This window comes from Camelus ferus, chromosome 9 (genome assembly GCF_009834535.1).
Source record: "Camelus ferus isolate YT-003-E chromosome 9, BCGSAC_Cfer_1.0, whole genome shotgun sequence".
Lineage (NCBI taxonomy): Eukaryota > Metazoa > Chordata > Mammalia > Artiodactyla > Camelidae > Camelus > Camelus ferus.
The window spans coordinates 57,233,977-57,252,963 of record NC_045704.1 but is presented as its reverse complement, the minus strand read 5'-3'; the positions used below and the strand labels follow the sequence as shown (position 1 = coordinate 57,252,963).

General features: G+C 44.3%; 1 protein-coding gene across 6 annotated transcripts in view; it reads right to left on the bottom strand.

Annotated features, from left to right (window-relative positions):
- Window positions 1-3,672: 3,672 nt before the first annotated feature.
- Window positions 3,673-18,987, bottom strand: part of LOC102517664 (neuroblastoma breakpoint family member 4) — a 30,239-nt gene continuing 14,924 nt past the window's right edge. For 5 of the 6 annotated variants that reach the window (XM_032486912.1, XM_032486913.1, XM_032486910.1 and 2 more), the window contains 10 exons: window positions 17,952-18,003; window positions 16,935-17,149; window positions 14,438-14,489; window positions 13,491-13,666; window positions 12,427-12,478; window positions 11,356-11,546; window positions 8,870-9,097; window positions 6,690-6,895; window positions 5,400-5,401; window positions 3,673-5,083 (listed from right to left, as the gene is read on the bottom strand). In XM_032486912.1, coding sequence (XP_032342803.1) covers window positions 6,699-6,895; window positions 8,870-9,097; window positions 11,356-11,546; window positions 12,427-12,478; window positions 13,491-13,666; window positions 14,438-14,489; window positions 16,935-17,149; window positions 17,952-18,003 — 1,163 coding nt within the window. In that variant the 3' untranslated portion in view covers window positions 3,673-5,083; window positions 5,400-5,401; window positions 6,690-6,698. The remainder of the gene's footprint in view (window positions 5,084-5,399; window positions 5,402-6,689; window positions 6,896-8,869; window positions 9,098-11,355; window positions 11,547-12,426; window positions 12,479-13,490; window positions 13,667-14,437; window positions 14,490-16,934; window positions 17,150-17,951; window positions 18,004-18,987) is intronic. The other variant, XM_032486911.1, reaches the window with a different exon arrangement.

The window sequence follows — 18,987 nt, the reverse complement described above, 5'->3', positions numbered from 1 at the left end:
TAAGTTCACCTTCACTGCTGAAAGAGAGGACAGTTGGAGTATCAGGAAGGACTCTATAGCAATGCATTGAAACACTTCAGTGTGATTGAAAGCTAGATTTCATATTAGCACAGGAAAAAAAGAAAGAAAAAGCAAAGAAACTAATTGATGACCACACACAATGTTGACGAATTAGCTCATTAAGCTGCAGGCTGTACCACTAAGTGTACAGTCTTTACGATTTAGGGGAAGTTTCTCGCTATACAAGTGTCCAGGTAAGTAACTCGTGATGATGAAATAGCACCATTTTGCTCCACACAATCAGTTAATGGATCAAAGGGCTGCTAATATTCTTAGAAGAATCACAAAGGACATGATGTGCCTCCTGATCAGAGAGCACACACCACTTTTGAGGTGGTCTTGCCAACAGGTGAAACATGAACCTGATAAGTCTCTATATCTGCCAGGTCCAAAACAGTGGCCACTAGACCCATGTGGCTACTGGATATTTAGAATGTGGCTGGCAGCAGTGAGGAACTGGATTTTCATTCTACTTAATTGGAATTCATTTAAATGTAAATTTTAAAACAGAATATGTAAAAATTTTCCTATTGAATACAATTTTAATACTTTAGAATTACAAATTCTTTAATATGTACCAATAGATATTCAAGTGTCTTATGTATAAGATTGTTTCCGAATTATGGTGTACTTCTTGATTTTCAGTGTAGCTACAAGAAAAAGTTTAATTATATATGTGGCGTGTACCTTCTTTCTATTAGGACAACGCTGCTCTGGATATATATCCAGGGACTAAACTCATGCTGTGGGCTACTAGAGAAAAACACGGCTGTAATTTCAGTAAATAAATTGCAAACATAGGAGAGCAAGACATCAAGGAACACAGTGGGAGCAGGAGCAGCAAGAGAGAGAAGGAAAGAAGGAGGGAGGGAGGGAGGACCTGAGGAGAAACATATATGCAGGGACTTAACACAGATCTTTCTGATTACACATTGTGGATTTGTTTTTGGAACCCCAAAAAAGAAACTAACTTAAAAACAACCATGGGAGGTTTGAACACTATTTTATGCTATTCAGAAGTTTTGAGTCCATTTACCAACAGCAGTAATACTATGATACAAATTTCAGAAAGAGTCCGCGCTGAGGGGAACACAGTGGTGTAATTCCAGATGAAGTGTGAGGTCTGACATTTACTTAAATAATACAGGGAAAGGTAAGTGGGTGGGATTGTAGTGAAACAAGTTCCACCAGTAGTTGATAATTGTGGAAGATGGCTTACAAGGATGGGGATGTTTGGTTATTTTTAATTCTTTTTAGTTTTATTTTTCTGTTATTTTTGTTGTTGTTCTCTGATGTCCGGTCAATTTTTGTGTCCTATTGAAATTCTGCATTTGAAATTGAATGATGAGAGATAACAAGTCCACCAGGATGATGGCAGCTGAATCTCTCAACACCGATTTCAGAGGGCTAGGGATTAAGCTAGAATCAATGACACCATGCAGAACACTTCCCCTGAAGAACCAGGGGCCACAGAACACTGGACTCCTGGTGGTTTGTATTTAGCCAGGGCTTGGGGCTACACAGCAGTATAGGGAGCAGCCAAGACAATACACACAGAGGAGAGGACAGCAGGGAGGGAATCCTAAGGAGGGAACGCAGGAAAAATTACCTACAAATGAGCATGTGGACAAACTCACAGCATGCCTGAGACCTGGTGGACTACAGCTCTGATGACAGGGGAGTTGCCAGGAAAGGGTTGGGCAGTGCAGAGGACCAGAGGGTGACAATCTGCAGGAAGCACATATGTGGGGGCCACGGTGAGACCAAGATGAAAATTATGTCCTTTGATGCTTGTAGTGAAGAGAAAGAATGAAGCAACCAGTAGAAATTAAAGGTCCTACTGGAAGAAAATAGAATCTCAGAACCAGGAGACACACCATGCTTTTCCTCAGAAGCTTACATCTGCTACAGTAATTGCACAAGACAAAGAGATCTAGACAAAACAAATTGACTAAGCTGCTTAAAGATTCATCAGTTCCCACCTAGAACTGCTATTTCTCACACAGGTCAATCCTACTCTGGTGGAAATGAAAATCATACAGCAGACATTTATTCTAAGGTGACATTAGAGAAAAACAAAAATAGAGTCAGAGACTTCAGCTCATGAAAAGACTTCCCTCAAAATCAATCAAAAACATAGGAAAAATATAAAACAGGATCTATTTCTGAAATAAATATTCTAAACTGAACCTATTTTAGATCCAGATACACACGTGCGCGCGCACACACACACACACACAACACACACTCAGACGCTCAGATTCACACAGACATGAAAGGGAACCCAGAACACAAAAGTAGACACGATAGAGGAAACGAGAATTGGCAGTAATTAGGGAAAAACTGAAGAAAAAGAAAATTCTCTGAAAAATAGGCTCAATGAAAATGTATAAAGCATCTTATTTGTCTACAACCATAGGGCACATTGAATTCAAAAATGAACACATTGAACAGAAAGGAAATGGATCAAAGATAATGAGAAAGGGTCAGAGAGAAAGTCATAGATATCTGGGAGAAATAGGACTGGCATGTTCGACTTTAACACCCATCCTATTAGGGCTAAAAGATTTTTTTTTTTAAGAAAAAATTTCCTGTGAATCTCCAGACCTCCTTTTGCTCCAAGTGGAAGAAAAAATCAATTTACATTCCACTGTCCCAACACAACATACTGAGGAGAACAATGTTTTCTAAAAACTCAACGCAAGTCATTGTGGGCACGTCCTTCATATTCAGCCAAGCTGTCCATGTATCAAAGCAAGAGAAAATGAGTACATAACACACGAAAGTTAAGGAGCCCTCATTTCCACCATTAGAAATCCTGAAGGATGAACTCTACATGTCAAGAAGTCACCGAGGAAAGTCTGACTTTTGAAGACCTGGTCACCACTGAATAGATATAATTATAGATTTAAGCTGGTGTGTCATGGGCCCTGCTTTCGGGGCAGCCTGGTTGGGGCCTGGGACCTTGCGAAGAGGCCACTGACACTCCTGGGGTGGGGCAGTCCTCCTGTGCAGTAGGGGTCCCTAAAGTCCCCCATGGGCTCCTCCTCCAGCTCTTGTCCCTACACTACTTTTTTCTGAAGTTAACACAAAATTGGGAGGGGGCGGGGACAAGGTAGGAAAAAATAGTATGTAAAGGGTATACATTGGACTTGGTTGAAATAATCCTAGAATATTATAAGAAGTGGCAGGTAAACACAGAAGGGAAGAGAAAACTAGAATAATGTCCTTGATGGTCACACTGGTAAAAAGTTGAAGTTGAGAGATATCATTCAAAATTTCTACTTCAAGTGAAAAATGGGTGCCAACATACTAACGGACTAAGATGACAAATATTTTACAGCAGTGCTAAACACTAGCTATGTAGTCTTTCCTACATACTAGACAAAAAACACACACACATACATGCACACACAAAATAAGAGAGAAAACAAACATTGAATGCAATCTGCTACAAATGGTACATATAGCTTAAAAGACGTGGGAGAGTTTAAGATATGAAAATAAAGAGGAGAAACAGGAATGTTTCTATTAATTTATATCCATACCTACTAAATCAGTCAGGAGAATCATAGATTATAACACTGAATTAAAAAATACACAACTTCACAGTAAAACTCCAAAAAGCTTTTAATGAAATGGAAAAGGATAGGGATTGTCTTTTCCACAGCACAATGTCAGCAACACAAATAAACTGACGGATTTGGAAAAGTTCCACTGTACAAACACAAATATGGTAATTAACACACATCAGGGATCAAACAGGGATGGTAAAAGAATGGTTTTTTTTGTTGTTTCTTAGAGAATGAGAATCACAGAATAAGATATTTATACACTCTCGAAGAGCTACTCGTCAAATGACTGATTCTAGACAAAAAAAGTGTGTTCCAATGAACAGATCTCACTGGCTCCTCCCTCTATAGCCAAATTTTCAATGCTAAGATGACAAGAGTGGTGACAGGCAAAGTGGACATTCTTCATCTCCAGAGGGGCTGTGCTCGAAGCACACAGCATGCACTATGTGGTGTCCTTGGCAGAAGCATTGGCCTGAGTTTAATCATGAGGAAGGGGTCAGACGACTGCAGAGTGTAGACTTCTGAGCCAGACAACTGACCTGTCGTCTGCAAACAAGTCACTGTCACCACCATTAAAGACAAACACAGTAAGGTGAGGAGAGGTTTTGGGCTCAAAAGGACTGAAGAAATATAGTAGCACAATCTCTTTAGTTCTTTGGAACCCAAAATAGCTCTTCTCCTTTCTGTCATCCCATTTGTGGAGGCATTGGCAGTTTGAAAACCACAGGCCAGTTGTCCTGTTCAGTGGTCTAGATTCTACAGTTCTCTAATGACTTCCTCGTGATGAAACTTGAGCGAAACCTTTTCAGCACGGACACTGCATGTTCAAAGCCTCCTGCACCGAGCACAGCCCATCTAGTGGCAGAGAATGTCCAGGCTGACATGTTGCCTTCTTCCACCTGCTCCAGATGCCAGTGTGAACAGGATGGCAGTTCAGAGGAGTGAGCATTAACGTGTCTCAAAGCTGTGTATCCATCTAAGCGCTGGTCTCCTTTTCAATGGGTCACGTTTGGAGACTGATACCTGGGAGTTCTCCCATCAAATCAGTGTTTTGCAATAAAATCATGGGATGTGGCTGGTGGCTGCGATATTGATTTTCAGGAAAGGATCCCTGCAGTGTTCTGTGTGGACATTAATTGGATTTCATGCTGTGGAGTTTTTACATCCAGTGGGAAAACTAAATTTGATGATGCGGTTTCTTCCAAATTGGAATATCTTTTCAGAGTACCTAAAATACTGGGTAGCTGTGAAAGAGAGACAGAGGAGAGATAGAGAGACACATGAGAGATACACAGAGGGACAGAGAGAGACACAGAAGGATCAAGTGCAGGGTCTCTGTTGGGTTCTGCTGATGGCTCAGCCTGGAGGGATGACCACATGGTTAGAAGAGTCAGGAGCAGCCCAGGATCGTCTCGATAGGAGGAGCTGAAGGTCGAGCCCGAGGCTGGCTGAAGGGAAAAGTGAGATCCACAAGTTAGAAGAAATACCTCCTGAAACAAACGTGCAGACTGTGGTGCAGAATCTAGGGTCCCCTGTCCTCGCCCCACCAGTATTAGGGGATACGCCAGCTCACAGCTGCTGCAGAGTCTCAGCCAGATCGCCACCGCTGGCTCCTCAGCAACCAACTGACTTTCGATTGCCCTTGACCTGGACCGAAGTGCTGCCTTTCTCACATGTCCCAGGGAAGGATGGGCTGAGCATCCCTCATATACATTCAGAAACAGACTGCTGTCTGGAGCAAGGATCCTTGGGACACTCCTATACTGCTTTCTGGTATTCCACCAAATCCATAGTCCTTCCAATCCCTAGATGCTTCTCAGCAGAGCTTTTAAAAATACTAATGCCCAAACCTCACCTCAGAACGTTAGAATCACAATATCAAGGGTTTGGGTCAAGTCATTCATGTTGGAGAGATCCAAGCTCACCCAGTGTTTATTCACGATAGCAAGATTTACAGCCACCCACCAGCCCTGCAGTGCTTCACACCATTCTCTTTCCGTCGCTTCATTACTTCCACCATGAACCCCTTTCCCACTGGCCATAAACATTTTCTCACCTTCCTTCGGATAGTCTAGAGTTAATCACTTGCCTTCTCAAATTCCCTTGCCTGAGCCACTGATCTTCTTGTATCCTGTATATCTCCGTCTTCATAAATCTGCCCCAAGTTAATTCACTATGATGCTTTCCTAGACTCCTTGGCCTAAGACTCCAACTCAGTTCATTTTTTTCTGCACTTTACTGAACATGTAGACGGAGTCATGTGAGTAAAAGGAAGAGAGGTCTGAAACCCTAGGCACGTCATTGTCTTTGCATTCTGCAATCACTTGGCCTCTGTCTCTGCTTTAGGTCAATGTCCCTTTAGGTTGCCATCTATTGTCCTCCACCTAATGCCGGCTCCACTGAGGCCCTGGAAGCCCCATGGACATTAACCCAGAGCTGACCACCAGAGGTGAGAAACCTGACCCCAGGCCAGTGCAGCATTCCCACCTAGGCCTGAGGTTCTTATTTAGTTTTTGTAATCAGGGTTCTCATTCCTCAGTTACATCACATTTTATTCACGTGGAGACGTCGAGGAGTCAATGTTGTCCTAGGTGTGTTCTGCAGAAGCCAACCCATGTGCATGTGAATCATTAAGACAATGATTCTGGAAGAGGCAGTGGAGTGGAGGGAGGGAGGGCCGGGAAAGAAAGGCAATGAAACCAAGACAGTGTGTGATTTCAGGCAAAGAACCCCGTGTTCAGGGGCCTAAATGATGCTCTTCTGATGAGGAGGACCTCGGGGCCGGGCTTCCCTGTAGCTAGGAGTAGAGGTGAGAAGGAACACCAGGGCAGCAGTGGCAGGAACACAGCAGAGTTCACAGTAGAAACAGCAAATTGGGATGGAAGGGCCTGGCAGGGTGGCAACTCCCATGGAAAACAGAGAAAAGAGCAGACAGAGGGAGGATCAACTGTTAAGTGAACGAACAAGGAAGAGGACAGACGAGTGGAGTTTGAGGTATAATCTTAGATGAGGAGCAACAGGGAAGACGTGCATGGAAGGCCTAGATGTGATTACCTCTGTCCCCTACGCTTGAAGGCCAGGGAACCTGCATGCTATTCTCCACTTGCTGCGCAGCAGTTTTCTTCGCAGAATCTTCTGCTTCAGGACACTGGAGGCATTACTGTTGCTAGAGACTTGACGTTCATGCTGGCTGGCAGCTGAGCCCTCGCCCTCCACCTTGGGAGGGATCTTCATTCCGATGGAAGCATCCAAACCCAGCTCTGAAGATAAAACCACAGAAAACAGGATGCATTGTTATTCAGGATATTACAATGACTTCCTCCTCCAGCCAAGAGGAACATCAAGTAAGGAACGTGTCCAGGAACAAGAGAGGCCATCTGAACGTCCCTGCCAGGTGAAGCCAGTGGAGACACCTTGGTATTTTTCTCTTTTGTTGACCGTCCCCAAACTATGTATTTCTGGTAAGATTGCCAAGAGGCAAACATCTTCACATTGCCAAAAGAATATTTGTTAAAGAAAAATAGAATTCATGGAAACAAAAATTTCCCAGGTAGAAAGACAAAGGCAAGGAAATCAGGGCACTCAAAGGTTGTACTACTGGAAGGGAAGGGATTGTAGAAAGTGAACAAATTCAATGTTGAAAGAAAACCTCAAGATACAAAGAACTGGGGAAGTCCCAAACTGGAAATTTTTACATATGTGTATCAGTATATGCTTCCCATATATTTGTACATACACTATATATAATGTTTATCATACTCAAGCTAAATAAGACCTGGAAGCTGTGATAAAAAAAAAATACAACAACTCTCACAATTGTGTGTGTGTATAATGGAAGAAACGGATAATGGCGTTGAGATATTGAATGGATCATTGTAACAGCCTCCGATGAGTTGAATTTGAGAAAGGAAAAAGGAACACATAAGAGGAATAAGAGAGGTAAGGTGGGAACATGAACGATTAGATCCGGGGGATTATGAGAATAAAGGGCATTAAAACTAGCGTTTGCAGCAAAATCTGTCGTGATGCCTGGATTCAGACTCAGGCCTCTGGGGTAAGTGTGCAGGAGAGAGAGTGACTGAGCCAGTGGGGCTGAGTCCTGGCCCAGAATGTGGGAAGCCAAGGTCAAGAAAAAGAGACTAGAGGGAAGGCAAGACAATGAAATCCCACAAGGGCTAATGGCACTTGTCAGGGCCACGCATCCCTAACACCCACTGAGCACTTCCCATGAGCTCTCTGCATGGTGGCCAGTGGTGCCCCTTCTTCTCTCACCTCCACTCTCCTCATTTCTCAGATGAGGCCATCGCCTGACAGATGAGCACCAGGCGGCCCCAGTCTCCGAGTGGAGATACTGAGAGGAGTAGAGGGTAAGGATGAATACGTCTGAGATGACGTGTACGTGAGGGTTTGAAAGCTCATTGAAGAAAATCAGAGAAGAGTCGGATCATGATAAGAAAACCGAGGACATGGCCATGGAGATGAGTGGAGAGGACAAATTAAATGGAGCATCATAGAAGAAACTGAGTGGCTCACCTTATCTATGAAGGTGGTTCTTTATTTTAAATAAAGGGCTAAAAACAGAAAAATTACCTCCGTGTGAAAAGTCAACAGACGATTGAAGTGTGTGGGCAGTTTTCACATTGCTACTAAACATTACTAATGCACTGTTACTGAGAGCACGTGACAGGGGAAAACTGGCTTGAGGATGGGCGATGAGAAGAGAACTCTGGCAAACGTGCCATTCTGAGAAAGCAAGGGGAGACGGAGTCTAGAGAAAGTGGAGACCATCAAAAGTCCTGCACTTCAGCTGAGACAATGCACGTGCAATCATTGTGTAAGTGTTACATCACCAGCAGGATACACGGGTAGACATCACACAGTCACAGGTGTGCTGACGCAGGTTTTACCGAATCACGGACCCTGGGAGCTATGTTTCTTAACACTCCCAACGACCACGGAAGGTAGATTTAACTTCCCGGTGGTCAGATAAGGGAAATGACAAGGGAATACCTCACAAGATAAATAACTTGGTCCCGTTAAAGAACCAGGAATTTGCAAACCCAGGACCTGGGGCAGAGCTGGCCCTAAATCTGCGGCTCCTGCTCACTTCCCTCTGTTAGAGCGTTGGGGATTTTCCGTGGACCTGAAAGGAGCATGGCAGAGGCCTCACTGTCTCCTCCACCCCAGCTCTGGCACGACCAGCTCATGGACTAGAGCTTCCTTTTCTTTCTTACCTTGCAGGGGCAGCCCTTGGTCTCCAAACTCAGTGTTGGCTGTGAAGCCCCACACGGTGGAGGGAAGGCCGAGCCTGGCGTTGCCGTCACCACAGTCAAACTGCTGGTCCCGCTGCAGCTGCAGGTGATGGGTCACCTGGGTGCTTGTCTGCAGTTGTGCTTGTGAAGCTTCCATCTCTGACCCTTGGAAACTCAAAGGCCCTTGGGGACGGTCCTCCCAGGAGTCACCTGAAAGCAGAGGACAGTTCAGTAGGACCAATCCAACTTTCCGTTTGTCAACCCCTCCCACAACACCCATTTCTGCTGTTCCTGCCTATCAGGGAAACCACCCAATCAGCCAGACAACAGAGGCAGACATCATGGACATGACGGAGATGTCATTTTGAAGGCTGTGCCTGGGGACGCTGAGATGGCAGGTGCCTGGCAGGAACGTCGCTGAGATCAAAAATCACCCACTTGGGTCCAGAGGGTACTGGATGGCAGCTGAGGTCACGACCATGACTCAGTTATTAGCGACCTTTCCTTGTAGCCTAGAGACAAGATTCTGGCCAGGCCTCAGGGAAGGGAGGACGAGGAATTGTTGATGTCTAATTAGAATAAAGAAATAACAAGAGAAGTGGGGCCCAAAGGCTGCAAATTCCACTAGAAATGGGACTTGGGGACTATAGCACATGGACCAAGTAATGAGAACTCTTCCCACTTCTGGAGCCTTTTCAACTCCATTCCCCGTGTGTTTTGACGACTCGTCCACCCACCACACAGGGATACGTCCCATGACTACGTGTGTCCTGGGTGGGCTGGTGGGTACTGGCACCTGTAAGTAGTGTAGCTGAGGTCTGAGGGCCTTACTGGAAGCTCAGTGTCCAGAAGTGCTACAGAATCAGGACGTCTGGTTCTTCAGGGAGATGACACAGTGCACATTCCTTGTATTACACCCCCCTCCAGGGGCACCAGGCACTGCTCCTAATCACACATGTTTACAATTCTACTGTGAAGTGAGTTCATATTCTCAGAGAGTGGGCTAACCAAAGAGCTCAAGTAGCTCATCCAGTCCAGGTCAGGCTCAGGTGGGGTCACGGCCCACGGGGCCTGCTGCACATTGCTGTGGGGCTCCCCCCTCACTACCCCCTGGAGACCCTCCTGCTCAACAAACTTTGTTGAACTGTTTCTTAAACGTGTCTCTCCTGTGTCTGTTACCACGTTGTCTTCCACAGAGAGCACTCTGTCTGAGTCTCATCAGTGATTCATCCGACCTCCTTCTAACGGCTTCCTCTGATCCTGTCTCTCCACACTATCAGCGGTCTCACCAGTCTTACTCAGCTTGGGGAAACTTGTCCTCCTCAACCTCCCTACATGAACTCAAATCCTCACCTTGCCTTGACACTCCTGCTCCCTCCGGCCCCTCTTTCTTCAGCACCATCACTTCCCACAACCCCCTTGAACAAATCCTCCCTGGACGCAGGCTGCCCCTCCTGACCCCAGCCTGCACCTGCGCCTTGTAGAGCTTGCCCGGGCTTTTTCCCTAAGCACTGCTCTCTGCCTCGTGTGCCCTTCCCATTTCCTCCAGGCAGAGTTTCTTCATCATTAATCACTGCATTAGGATTCCTAATGAGATTTATTGATAATTCACATGGTCTGAAGGGTAACACCTCTTAAATTAAAAACTTTAATGTGTGAAACAATGCTCAAAACCAGTAAACCCACCCTCAAATGCTATTTTGAATCACAGACTTAAATTATTTTAAAATATCACATCTTAATTTCATCATTTAGTTTCATCTCTCTTTTCCCAACTAATGGCTTTTATTAAACTATGCTCAATATTCTCTGCATTTGCATGGGAAAAGGCAAAACAGTTTATCAAACATCACAAGGAATGCCCAATAGCATTACTTAGGAAAGTAGGGAAAAGCCTCCAATGAAATCTGAAGTTGTCCTTAAAGATCAAGTGCTTGTGCTGTGCCTACAGCACTTCTCCCCGGTCAGGGCGGATGGGGCGAAAGAGCAGGTCTCCTGCGGCCCCACTGCCGGAGTCACAGCCGTCCACACTGTTCACAGGCCATGATCAGAGCCCACAAATAGGATGGACCCGAGCATCATTGATGTGTCCCATTCATTCACCTCAGCCCATCCGTGTGGGGGAGGTTGGCCTCTCCTGCCCATGCTGAATGATGGCCTGGCAGGGCCGGGCCACATCCCACACATCTCACTTCCCCTCTCTAGCCTGACTTAATACCAACAGCCTCCACTGGTGCGGGCGGTCCAGGTGACGCAGGGCGTCCTGGGACGAGGAGAAAGGAAAGTTGTCTTACCCACATGATGCCTTTCGCAAAGTAAATCCCACAGCCTGATTCAAAAGAACACAAGTCTCAGGGCCTGTTTACAGAAATCACTCTCGTAGTGTATACAGGTCATTGGCTACAAAGTCTGTGAGGATAACTGGGGACCCACTAGGAGCCGTGTGCTCTATTCGAGGGAGTACTCACCATGTACAGCAAGCGCTGAGAAGACTCCCTGTTGGTCCCAAGGGAATGAGGCACCTCTGTCAGGCCTACAGGAGTCTGACAGGTCATGGCCAACAGAACTGGTCAAATAACATTCATCCAGTGAGTCCTGTGGGCCTTCATTCTCTTCTACCACCGGCTGCTCACTACTGAGCCTTCTGGGGTCAGGTGCACTGAGGATTAAACAAAACGGATGAGAGAACACAGGGTCCTAGCTGGGTTTGATGGGAGTGTTAAGGGACTGGTCGCAGAAAACAAATGGAAATTCTCCACAAAGCGAGATATAACAATCCTCCTCCATCTGGGGCCAGAGTGTGCTTACAATGGGAATAGGAGACAGACAGAGCAGGAGGTGGTCCCAGCACTGACCAGAAAAAGAGCTCAGGACGAAGGAGACTGAACTACCTCAGTACACAGTAGTCAGAAGACACACACTCAGAAACTACAAGGGAGGCTTCAACTCTTGCATGAGTTTTGTTGAAATTTACATGCAACAGCTGAGGGAACAAGACTCTGGCAGCATAATCCTGTGTCACCACTGAGATGTGATATGAATTTTGGTTTTCTAAGTACTTTTCTTGTTATGAAATACTTGTCAGTGGTAAGAACAAAGAGTGAAAGGCAGAAATGCATCTTATGCTGCTTTTAATAAAAACAGAGAAGGAGAGTCCGAGAAATCCTGGACTGATTAGCACCCCTGCATCAACTGAATGCACTTACTCCATTTGAGAGAGATTATCAAAGGGGCTTATAAACGTACAGTTAACATAGACAGCATTGTTAAAGGGACACATTGTGGTTGTCTGAATGGAAGAGTTAGGCATATTCAGCAGTTTCTCATTTCCCTGGATCTGACCTCACCATACATCAACATTAAATTAAGAGCCATGATTCTTCATTATGCTGTAGAGCAGAAATTGACAGAACATTGTAAACTGACTATACTTTGAAATAAATAAATAAAGAGATGATAGATAGACAGACAGATAGATAGATAGACAGACAGACAGATAGCAGAAAGAAAACAAAAGACCCCTGAGGCTTCAGAATTACCTGGGACATATTTGGTCTTGTTCCTCTTCTTCCTCAAGAACAGTATGATTTTCTATGGATTAATTCAGACAGGGCAAGAAACATTAAGCAGATCCCCCTACATATGTCAATAGTTAGGTATCCAATACTATCACGGGGAAAAAAGTATCACCAGTGGCACAGGAGGATAACGTAAGAATATTCCAGGAGGCCTCAGGCTGCGCCTTCTGGACCTGCCTGGGTTCGCTTTCTTGACCCCTGGGCAGTATCTCCTCACCACAATCACCTTTTCCAGGTCTGAGTCAGAAGTGAAATGTATCTTTTCCCCACATAGTCTGTGGAATAGCCCATCTGCATTCTAAAAAGAATACTGTAATATTCAGCCTTCCCTCACCGTATGCTGGCTGCTTTAGCAGAATTTGTACACTGAAAACAACATAATGGTTGGAATCTACAAACCCTAGCATGAAAATGAGCTTTGTGCTAAACAGAAACATCAGCCCTTCATGGAGTGGGGAAATGCTGGGGTCAGCCGCACTTCATGGAAAGATACATGCAAGGTGATAGTAGGGATGTTTGTGTCCTGGTGTTCAGGTGGCTCCTCCACTTAGAGGAGACGGACACTGGGGATGACAGCAGTGACCCCAGGGAAACAACAAATCCAGAGGTGTAGTTAACACTGTCAACATCTTTTGAAGGAAAGAAATTCCAGGGATATTTTAGGGGTATGAACATGAGAACCTTATAAGTAAAAACGACATTTGATGGGAATCATAAAAAAAGACACCTCTGTACAACTGCACAGAGGTGAGTGACATTGTCACACTTGTCTTCGGTTCAGTGACCTATCTTGGGACCCAACACATAGGCTTCACCTGGGATGAGGAAGAGAGCACCGTTCCCTAACCCGCATGATGTCTGTGCTTAAAACTCAATTCTAGGACCTAAACCTTCTCGATATAAATATACAGAGTCTGCCCACATGGCTGTCATATCTCAGCACCGCCAGAGGTGTGAAGCGCAAAAGACACCAGCTCTACCTGGCAGTGCAGTTGGAGGTTTATCACATCGATAAGAGTACTCACTGGTGACATCCCGAGCATAAGAGAGTTCCAATCCCTCAAATGAGTAGATGGCGGTGCTCCTATAAGGCCAGAAGGAGTCTGACAGGTCAGGAAGAGCTGAGTAAGTCAAATAGTACTCCTCCACTGAGTGCCGTGGGATGTCATCCTCTACCATCTGCGGCAGCTCCGTGCTGAGCCTGGCGGGTAGGGAGACCGAAGATTAACCTAATAGCAATCAGAAATCTAGAGTCCTATCTGCTTTAGATGAACCGTTTAAGGGAGTGGTGAAGGAAGCCAAAGGGTGATCTTTTAAGCAGAAAAAACTGACTGTTTTGGTGAGACAGAGTGTGTGTCTTTGAGGAGCAGGAGACAGAAAGGAGAGGGGGTGCTTAGTGCTCTGGCCAAATAACAGCTGATGAAGAAAGAGACTGATTATCTCTAAACTGCAGAGTCATGACCCCTAACATAGACTCATGTAAGAGTGGTTTTCACCCTTTCATTTAAGTTCCACTGACTGCTACATGGAGATTAAGTGTATACTATTAGGGGCACCCTAGTGCCCCAGAGATCTCATGCCGCTAAGGCCTCTTTCTCTCTTTATTGTGGCATGATATAATTATATCACTGTTTGTGTCCACTTCTTGCTATGAAACACATGCCAACAAGCTAACACAAAACAGGCTGAAACCAGATTTGCATCTCACTCTGTAAATGACACCAGAGAGAGCAAATGAGTGCACAAAAATCACTGTATCGTAGATCACTTGTTCAACTGAATTGGGTATACACTTGAGAAGTTAATGAGAAATAGGAAACAATATATGTATCCAAATGAAAGCAGAAAACATTACAAAAAAGATAATTCCTGGTTGGCAAAGTGGATCATACGCTTGTATTCCTGCTGTTTCCTGGATTAGGGGACTGCAGAAGTCACATTTCATCAACAGCGCACAAATATTCAAAATTACCTGCAGATAGTTGGCTCTACTCCTTTCACCCCATCTTGATCATTTTGGTTTTCTGTAAATGAATTAACAGGACAGTTACACTGGGCAAAACTCATTTACGTATGATCAAAACCATGCCAAAATTAGCACTTTGGCAATGTGTGCAATGTGGTAACAGGGTACTGTGGGAGAAATCTTCCAGGAGGCCCTAGATAGAACCTCATAAGAAGGCACTGGATTTGCTTCTTGAGCCCCTAGATATGTCTCCTTAATATGACAGGATGTCCCCACACTATGTCCTGAGTCTAGGCAAACAGTAACCTCATCCTTTTACCCACAGATCCTGAGGGACTGCCGAGCTACCTCCTAGAAGGCTGCAGTAATATTCAGGATTTTTCAATCTGAAATGCTGTCTCTTATTGGGGTAGATGCATTCTCCATTGACATTAGACTGATGAGCAGAATCTAAACATAGTCTAAACACTCTTCCGTGCCAGCAAGAAAGAGTGGGCATTTATAAGGCTGGGTGTTCCAGGACCCTACCTTGCTTCAGAGAACACACCAAAGATGGCAGTGGTGCTTCTGTTCTGGTTTCAGAAGCCTCTGCATAAGATAAGACAAATGGAAGGGACAGACTTGGGTTGACAGAAACAACCAAAGGAGTAATATCTCCAAAGACATAAAGTAAACTGCCAACAGCCTCAGACAAGTATAGAATCTCAGGGATATTGCTTAGGAATGAAAATTAGAGCATTAAATGCAAGATAAGAGATTCATTCAAAATTAGGAGACAGGAAAGTTACTTCCTATGACACAATTAGAGAGCTATATGGGAGTCTGGCAGGACCGTGATGGATCCAGTGATTTGCCAGTGCGACAAACATGACTAGGAGTTGAGCCAACTTCACGAACTCAGGGAATGTGTTACTTTAAAGGAAATTGTATGGAACAGAATAGAGAGCCCAGAAGTAAACCCGTAGAATTACAGTCACTTCATCTTCAACAAAGAAGGCAAGAACACACAATGGAGAAAAGACAGTCTCTTCAGCAAGTGGTGTTGGGGAACCTGGACAGCCACACAGACATCAATGAAGTGAGGACACTCCATCACACTATAAACAAAAATAAACTCACAATGGCTTAATCACTTAGATATATGACAAGACACGATAAACCTTCGAGAAGAAAACATAGGTGAAACATTTTTGACATAAATCTTAGCAATGTTCTCCTGGGGCAGTCTACTCAGGCAATAGAAATAAAAGCAAAAATTAACAAATGGGATGTAATTAAACTTATAAGCTTTTACACAGCAAAGGGAACCATAAGCGGAAAAAAAACAACAACCTACAGAATGGGAGAAAGTATTTGCAAATGATGCAGCTGACAAAGGTTTCATTTCCACACTATAGAAACAGCACATATAGCTTGATAACAGAAACAACAAAAAACCAAACATGGGCACACGAACTAAAAAGAAACTCTTCACGGAAGGCATACAAATGGCCAATAGGTACATGAAAAAATGCTGAATACTGCTAATTACCAGAGAAATGCAAATCAAAAGTACAGTGAGGTATCACCTCACATCAGTCAGAACGGGCTTTATTAAAAGTTCATAAACCCTAAATGCTGGAAAGGGTGTGGAGAAAAGGGAACCCTCCTACACTCTTGCTGGGCATGTAGTTTGGTGCAGACATTACAGACAACAGTATGGATATTCCTCAAAAAACGAAAAAGAGACTTACCATATGATCCAGGAATCTCACTCCTGGGCATACATCCAGAGGGAAGTCTAATTTGAAAAGACACACGCACCCCGATGTTAATAGCAGCACTGTATACAATAGCCAAGACATGGAAACAACCTTAATGTCCATCCACAGATGACTGGATAAAGAAACTGGTGTATTTATACAATGGAATACTACTCAGCCATAGAAAAGAATAAAATAGTGCCATTTGCAGCAACAAGGATGAATCTGGACATGGTCATTCTAAGTGAAGTAAGCCAGAAAGAGAGAGAAAAGGAACACATGATATCACGCACGAGTGGAATCTAAAAAAGAAAGAAGACACTAATGAAGTTATCTACAAAACAGAGAGAAACTCACAGACATAGGAAAGAAATTATGGTTATTGGAGAGAAAGGGGTTGGGAAGGGATAAATTGGGAATTTGAGATGTGCAAATATTAACTATTATGTATATAAAAGAAAAACAACAAATTTCTTCTATATAGGACTGGGAACTACATTCAGTATCTTGTAGTAACCGACAATGGAAAAGAATATAAAAAGGAATAAACGTATATAGATGTATGACTGAAATATTATGCTGTAACCCAAAAATTGACACATTGTAAACTGACTATGCTGCAAATAAATAAGTAAATAAGTAATTAAATAAAGGCAATTTTTGGGCCTGATTCAAAACGATATGTACGCATATAGTCTACACATGACAACGAATTCTCCGAGACAAGACAGATTGTGCGGAGCAAAGATCATGCAGACTACCTGGGAAGTCAGTTCCAATTGCATCTGCTTTAACATGCGAGGAACCACAGGCTACCTCCAGAGCACATAGCACTTTCTGTTCAGGAAATGCAAATTTTCCATCACTGCACTTCTCATAGCAGTCAGAACCTTCCTGGTGAATGGAAGGCGCCAAAACACATTCATCCCGGGACTCCTGGAGCACGTCGTCATTCTGAACCTCCAGTAGATCCATGCTGTGCCAGGTGGGAAAGGGATGACAGAAAATTAAACTCAGACGATTAGACACAGAGTCAGTATATTGATGTAAAGCGGAGATACGGTTCACAAAAAGCCAGGGGGCAGTCCCCTTAAAGAGGGAAATAACTATTCTCCTATGGGTCATGCAGAGTGTGGCCACCATGGGGTGGGAGAGGCAGAGAGCAGCAGGTGCTCCGAGCACTGACCATGCAACCAGCAGTTCAAGGGGCACTTGCACTCTCCCTGTGTGCTCCAGGCATGACACCCAGCAAACACAGACGACTAAAATCTTGGCTCCCACTTTATGCATACTTTGCGTTAAACAATACAGGCAGTGCCCAAGCAAATACAGCTTTTGGAGGAATTACAGACATGTAACTTCTAACTTCAAGGAGTATTATCTCAATATTTTGATATAATTTGGATTTTGATGTTTTTTGTTTGTTTGTTTTCTTCACTTGCCGTCAAATACTCATCACCATACTGACAGCAAACAGGCAAAAGCAGATGTGCATCTCACCCTGCTTTTACGCACGGAGGGCAGAACAGCTGACTACAGGGACCCCCAAGTCTGGCTAGTGCTCCTTGGTCAACTCACTGTCCATCACTCAACTTGAGAGATTGTGAAATTCAGACACACACAACTGACACAATGGAAAGAAACAACATTTTTCAGGTGCCTAGTTGGCTGTTGAGTGAATGGATGCAAGACTCATGTTCAGCACGTTCTCTTTTCCCACATCTGAGGTCTTCTGGTGTCACCATGGACATTAACAGCCCGGAAATCTTCAGAATTACCTGGGGGACACTGCCTCTTGTCCAGCTGCTTCGTCACACTCATTCTGATTTTCTGGTAAGAAATTCAGAGACAGCAGGTCAGAATAAACAAGTCATACCTCACACACACCAACTCGCTGAACACAGGTACCACAAGGACATTAATATTCTCAGGGCAACAACAGAATATTTTACGAATGGTATTTCAGGACACTGAAGTCTTCTGAGAATTAGACAGGACTGCTTCCAAGTGCTTGGGGGAAATTCTCTGGCTGATCTGGTTAAGCTTTCTCCCAATACCCCATCGGCTGAGTCTGTAGATTTCATACTTTATTTTCCCTCAAAGTCCTAGGAATCAGCTGAGTTTCTGTCTACAATTCTTTCTACAATAATGGTTCATCCCATCAGATAATGTGCTTGCTGATATTACGGAGACATTTCTATCTGAGGGAGGATGAATTCTACCGACCTTCAAATTAAAGAGAAAATTTGGGGCTACACAGAAACAATGGGCATTCAAGGCTGGAGGAACTGCCAGAGCCCAGCCGTACTTCATGGGAACATCCAAGCAAGGTAAAGGGACACTTCGGTTCTTTCCTGGTTTTCAGATTCCAACTTCGCTAAGAGAAGCCAACATGAGGAAGATGAAGACTCGGGCTGAGATCTCTGACACCAGAGACACCACTACACCTAACATATAGGCAAGGCTACCAGTCTGTTTGGACAGGCCAAGGAAGGCCAGGGACATTGTCCAAAAAGAACAATTCGATCGTTGTAGCTTGCAAGAAACATTTGACCCAAACGTCTGACAGACACTTCCTGTGGATGATGAGCGAAGGTGGGTGACAGTTACTCACAGCTGATTTGGGTCCCATGGCCTAACTTGGGGTCCAGTGAGTCAGATACAAGGACTGAGCCTCGAAAAGGACCAAGGCTCCCTGGCCAGAATGATGACTGTCTTTCATATCCATCCTTTTCTCTGGGTTAAACCAATATATGTCACTAGGGTCGACATTCAGGGGAGACTTTCTTCATTGTAGACAGTGTGTGGGGAAGA